General features: G+C 32.3%; 1 protein-coding gene across 1 annotated transcript in view; it reads left to right on the top strand.

The window, feature by feature from the left end:
- Positions 1–268: 268 nt before the first annotated feature.
- The window catches only part of MS3_00010868 (uncharacterized protein), a gene marked incomplete at both ends in the record, with an annotated part of 38,596 nt that continues 32,175 nt past the window's right edge, over positions 269–6,689 (top strand). Inside the window, 2 exons of the mRNA XM_051219278.1 lie at positions 269–377; positions 5,355–5,429. Coding sequence (XP_051065933.1) covers positions 269–377; positions 5,355–5,429 — 184 coding nt within the window. The remainder of the gene's footprint in view (positions 378–5,354; positions 5,430–6,689) is intronic.

Genomic DNA, 6,689 nt, shown 5'->3' with positions numbered 1-6,689 from the left:
TCTATACATTTTAATTGATTTCTATTTACTTCAATTCATTTTTGAGATCAGTGGATCTTGAATTTATGAATAGTGTAATTACTGAACGTTTTTCGATCTCCTTCTTTTAGATTCTTTTTAACCCACAGGATACATTTGAATAAAAGACTAATCATTATTTCAATATTTGGGACTATTCAATCATTTATTGTTAATCTTGATTGTAAATATATTGAGTGAACAATTGAAGAAACTTTCTACATACCTACATACTTACTTATTTATATGGATGCATATATGTTTATTCAATGTTGTAATTTGTAAACTTTGTATTCAATCATTACGGATAATCATATTCAAAAGAATTAGTAATTTCTATAAAATGAAAATGAAATCAGGTATGTAATCTATTCAGTTTTGATTAAAGTATTAGTCATTTTAATGGCTGAGATCATAAACCGTTTGATGTTAGATCATCATGGAAAACTTGGAAACACTTCTCAGCACTGGATATCCACCATCCTGCCTCGCGAGATTCAAATCAAGGGATCGTAGTTGTACACTACTGAGGAGTCCTACAATAAGATGAAACAGCCGTCCACTACTTCCAGATTTTCCATATTGGTCTAGCTTCAATGGATTCATGATCTCAAACATTGAAATTACTATCATATCCACAAAACCCTTCTCATATAAAGTATTAGTATTTTCATCATACACACATACTCAAAAATCAGTTAAGATTAATTTATTTTATGATGTTCAGTTTAGTGGTTTTTAATAAATATAGTTAGTTCATACACATGGTTGCTTTTATTATCTTAAACAGAGTAAAAACGAAGATTAGTGCACCAATTTTCGATATGATATGCTCTTACATGGCCATGTGCATACAAGCATGGCCAGGGAAGACCTACTCACTGCCTTCTCGCGCTTCGAATGTTGTTCACGAAACTGAGAGGATGGAAAGCGACTATTCGAAGCGTTAACCGAGTTGGTAGCTATGGAGGGTCCAATTAGGGGGGTTGAAAAACCCTGATTGCAAACCACTGGTGCACATAGTCTCCAGAATCCTAAGGGAATAAAAGGCGTATGAACCTGTTGTTGCTCACCAGCTATCTTGGAAATGAGTCTTCTAACCTTGCCTTACTGTCTTATGGATTAGACTTTTACGTCGAAGGCTCGGTGTGTGGCCCCCTAAGAAAATCACTTACTTTGTTTCGGCCACCCGTAAAGTATTCCAACCCTTGTACAAATCACTCGATTTATGTAGCGTATATCCATTTGGTCCCTCCTTGTACCAATAATTATATGTTTAAATAAATAATAACAACTGAATCTAGGTTGACAACACTTAATGAAATCTTTCAGTTTAAATAGAATTATCCTGCATCATTTCCCACCTCCTCGGAATTTTCTTTGTCATGATTACTTGGTATATATGTGAGAATTAAATCAGTACCAAGAGAAAAGATAACAGACGGTTCCAGAAGTAGTTTGGATTTAGTATACATCACAGAAATAAACAACAAATTCATCATTTTTACCCGATCCTCTAATGCATATCTTATTTAATTATAATATTGAACATTTCAACATCCTTGGCTAATTGTCTTGATTGACCACCAATTAGTAATCAACGTTGTTCATGTCTTATTCTAAGAGCTCCATGACTAATCAATGTCAACTGGATAACATGACTTTGAATTCAAAAGGAAAGGATTAGTTCTTAAGGGGTCCCAACTACATACATGACTTCATATCGATTAGTTCTAATGACTAATTATAAAGAAGTCACTTATGATTGTTTTGAATTTTTCTCTTCGTCAGATTATTCTGCTCAATGTACGTGATCTTACATTGTAGCTAAATGACTATTCTAATAAATAGTTAGCTTGTTCAAATAGTGTAGTCAGGCTTTTTTTCCCAGTCTACCATCACTTGATTAATCAATAATTCTGCAGTTCTAAGTTTCATATTGACTAGTAATAATAATAATCATCATCATCATCAGTGCGGACCTGTAATTTTCACAAGTCGAATCTCACAGATGCATCTAAGTTCAGAATGGCCTACTGACTGACTCTAATCAACTAACATAATAACTATAGTCCACACGATGTCAAGTCATTAGTGACTATACTATAGCTTGGTTGACAGAATTCAATCACTCAGTAGTACACAAGTTATTAACAATTAGATCCTACAAGATGTCACTATAGTTCACATCATCAAACCTGATAACAGTACACAATAGCATCCATTGACATACTTATAGAGAAATATTATCCAAATAAACAACAAAGAAAGATAATTATAAAAGAAGAAAATAACTAAAAATACATATAAGAGTATCTCTAGGGAAGGTGTATATGCAACGGCCAATTTTTTTCTAAAAATTGATGTTAACTACACGATTATCAATTTCTAATTCCCTTGAAATGGTCTGTATATCACTTACTTACTTACTTACTTACTTACTTACGCCTGTTACTCCCAATGGAGCATAGGCCGCCGACCAGCCCGGATAAAGGAGGAGAGTTGGGCATGGGGTTAGCGTCCCCATCCCGTAGAAAACTAACTCGCTAAAAAAACGCTAACCAGAAAAAAATTATTCAAACCTTTTAAACTCTACCCTGGAAGTCAGAAGGTCTTCATTTAGAAGAACTATGACGCCTCATGATGAAATCCTGTATATCAACTAAGTAGTAAATAGATCTCAATCAATAGGGAAGAATTAGATCGAGGGAAATTAAACAATAAGAAAAAGAATTATCAGGAAAGTTAGTAAAGATCAAAAGTCATTGAATAGATCTTGGTAATTATCTAATTCTTTTTCCTCGGTGATTATAGTTCCTTGTAATGTTACTCGTTCATTTGTAATTGTTCTACTGAATTAAATAATTATTATATCAAGAAGTGTTACGTAATCAATTTGTTAAGTTGTTTAGTAGTTGGTGTTCATCATTACAAATCGATAATAATTTAGGTACCATTAAAAAATCAGCACATACTACAGATGTATTTCATCGTCGTTTTAATCTACTGGAAAATATATGTCCTGACGGTTGTAATGTGGGTAGAACTCAAGACTAATGGTGTACACTACCAAATTTAATAGTTAAATTCATGAGTTAATTAAAGTTAGACCACCATGGGAAACCTGAAAGCAGTGGTTGATCGTTTCGTTTTAGTATGGGACTCCTCAGTAATAAGCACTCACGATCTCGCACGTAGGATTCGAATCCAGGACTTTCAGTCTCGAGGGTAAACGCTTAATCTCTAGACCACTGACACTTCATCTAATGGTATCAATGTCTAACTTCAACCAATCCAAATTCAATAAACTGTGATCGTTTTTTCCAAAATTAGGGATTGTATATTCAATTCAATAACTAAATGCCTTTCGGTATGCTACTTCTTAAAATAATAAAATATTAATTATTACTGAATTAATAAAAACTATCTGATCCCCCCCCTCTATATTGAAATGACGACCTACTCAAATGTTTCCGTTACTTCTTTTCTTGTTCGATATATGTACTCACGGGATATTTTTAAAATGCCACCCCTCCCTGACTACAAATGTCAAACACTGAGCAACCCAAATTCAACTGTGTTTCCTTCCTTAAAGATATTGACAATTAATAAACATTGATAAAACAAAAATTTTTAAGAGGAGATTTATAGTTTAGGTGAAAAATTCAGTTGTGGAGCATTCATCGTTCTTCTTTTGAACAATGTCTATCTGAAGTTTATACTGATCATATCATTCAGAAGAACGATGAAAGCTCCATTCAGATTAGTATACAAAACTCCATCAAAAAGTATAGCATAAATTCTATTAATCTAACTAATATTAATAAGAGGCTACAATTAAGCATTAGAAATTTTCTAGATCATAAAATGAGTTGATTTCAACTTAACAAAGATCATTATGAACAGAGGAAGTACTTCAGGCGATTTGATTTTTGTTAATTAGAACTTTTTTTTGGAACTCGAAATGATGATGTGACTACAATTTATGGACGACCTTTGAGCGACGTCAAAGTGACTTTGGAAGTGTCTATCTACTGACTAAGGCTAAATGAAGGTTATAAAGCAGTTTGAAGAATAAGGATTATGATTTACAGATGATGGCTAAGGTTAGTAATAAGGTTTATGGTTTTTCATCACGAACTGATATCAGCTCTAATGCCAAAACGCTATTTGACCACATAGGTGAGTGAATTTCACACCAAAACCCTAAGACCTGTTATCCTAAATCTGATTGATTCATACATAAATTATAGTCTTGTTGAAATGAATCCAAAACTGATAAACTCTGATAACCCTTTAATAAAACTTTCGAAGGATCTATAAGTGTTTATGACTAAAATGTCCAATCTACACTAAAATGAATACTCGAAGATATTTTCTCATACTTATATATATATATATATATATATATATATATATATATATATATATATATATATATATATATATATATATATATATATATATATATATATATATAATGAGACTCTTTGAAGATACTCATTGACACAGGTTATTTGTTGAATAACCATTTGTGACAATAGGACGAAACATCCGTCTACTGCTTCCAGGTTTTCCATGATGGTCTAGCTTCAATTGACTCATGATCTCAACCATTGAAATTACTACAATCTCCACAAAACCTCTTCTGATTTGTGAAAATGATTTTTCTTGGAAGAAAAATTCTCTTTTTTTATGTTCAAGAACTGATAAAACTTCACTGAACAATACAAGATTCAGTTTCACGAGTATCCAGAAGTTTTTGTTAACTATTCATTAATACAATCGATTGTAGATGATTTATAACAAGGTGATCTAATCCAAAGACTGATATTAGCTGAAGAAGCCACACACAAACACACACATGCACAAAAAGAAAGCTTAATAGACCAATTATTTGTTAGACCAGTTGAATAAGTTGAATAGCAACTACTTACATTTCTATTTTCTAACTGTGTAAATAATAAAATGAATTTTTCTTTTTCGATTCTCTATTGTTAATATTTAAGACCACAGTTTTCTAGTTCATGTTTACATTTGTACTTCATGAATGAATTCCTACGATATATTCTTTAATCGCAAGCTCCATTCTATTTAGGATGTGGCTATCAGAGGAATCTATTTCCAGTGTGAATATCAACACTGGGATACAGATAAAACAGCTAACGAGTCCTCATGAGGACGAAATGCATATCCTTACAATCGTTACCAACACATCAAATAGAATAGTTAATATTTGTTTAAGCTAACTAGTTGTGTGTGGTTGATAGCATTATGCACTCATTTATATTCATTATTATTATCATTATTATTACTTTACCTTTATTGTGTTGTAGGACTAAACACTTTGAGTATGGATAATTCATCCATAGATAGCAGTGAAGATAATTGTAGACAAAAACTTAAAAGAGGTAAGTCACTACTCATCAAGAATTAAGTAGTTTTGATTGCTTTCTATAAATATATATTTTATATTGAATAGTGAAAGTATTGTGATATATTTATAAGATATTAAGTGGAGTAAATTTTATGGATTCATATTACTCATAGGGCAATAGATTGAAATGGTGCAGGTGAATCCACTCTTGGTATTCTCCCAAATTCTAATCTTCCAAATTCTTTGTCCCTTTTCTTTTCCTCTTTCCAAATTTATTTCACTGGATTATACACATTGAATAACATCTTCAAACCCTAATCTTTCTGATTACGGGTTTATACTTTTACTATCTCTACCACTATGAGATTTGAATTGACAATTGTATTTCTGTGCTAATGTGGTATGGCAACTGGAACTGATGTATGTACATACGAAGTTCTAGGTTATTACTGACTGAATGAATGAGCTTAACAACCTGATCAATAATATATTTATAAATACTGTTAATATTACCGAATTTCAATAATCTTATAGAAATGTTTGACTCTGATTGTAATATCTATTATGTACATCAAGTTTTATTACATCATAAAATTAACTTAATAGTTGAATTCATGAATCGATTAAAGCTAGACCATCATGGAAAACTTGAAAGCATTAGACGGTCGTTTTGTCCTAGTAAGAAACCGTGAGCAGTGGAGTTCAACCGTGTCTGTTGTGAGACAGTGACTCACTGAAGACAATGGTTGACGGTGGCGTAATTTTTTAGACTATAACACCATTGAATGCTGGTTAAGTGGTCTAGAGGTTGAATATTCGCGCGTGAGACCGAAAATCTTGGGTTCGAACGCTGCGTACGATGTCGTAGATGTCCACTGCTGAGGAGTCTAATACTACAACGAAACGACTGTCCAGTGCTTTCAGGTTTTCCTGTTAACTACCTCCGACCACCATCTGAAATTTATATCACTGTCATCAAAATGAATCTGAAGAATTTTTCTTTGTTAAATGGTTGGAATTAGTCTACAAGAATTCCTCTATGACTTAGTTTTCATGTTAACTTGAACTTGTTAGTAAGGTGTGTGTGGGTAATCTTGAAGGAACTAACTCTGTATATGGGATTAAAACTCACGACATATGGTTCTATAGTCTTAAAAAAGTTATCATTGAGCTACTCATGTATCAACTGACTTATTCAGTGATGAAATGATAGAATTTGTTAATACATAATTCTTCAAGATATAGGTAAAAAGAATTTCTTCAACTAATAATACATGTAATGACTTCAATGCAC

The sequence above is a fragment of the Schistosoma haematobium genome, chromosome 4 (assembly GCF_000699445.3).
Source record: "Schistosoma haematobium chromosome 4, whole genome shotgun sequence".
In the NCBI taxonomy this organism is placed as follows: domain Eukaryota; kingdom Metazoa; phylum Platyhelminthes; class Trematoda; order Strigeidida; family Schistosomatidae; genus Schistosoma; species Schistosoma haematobium.
The sequence above is the reverse complement of the archived record's forward strand: the minus strand, read 5'-3'. Positions and strand labels throughout refer to the sequence as shown.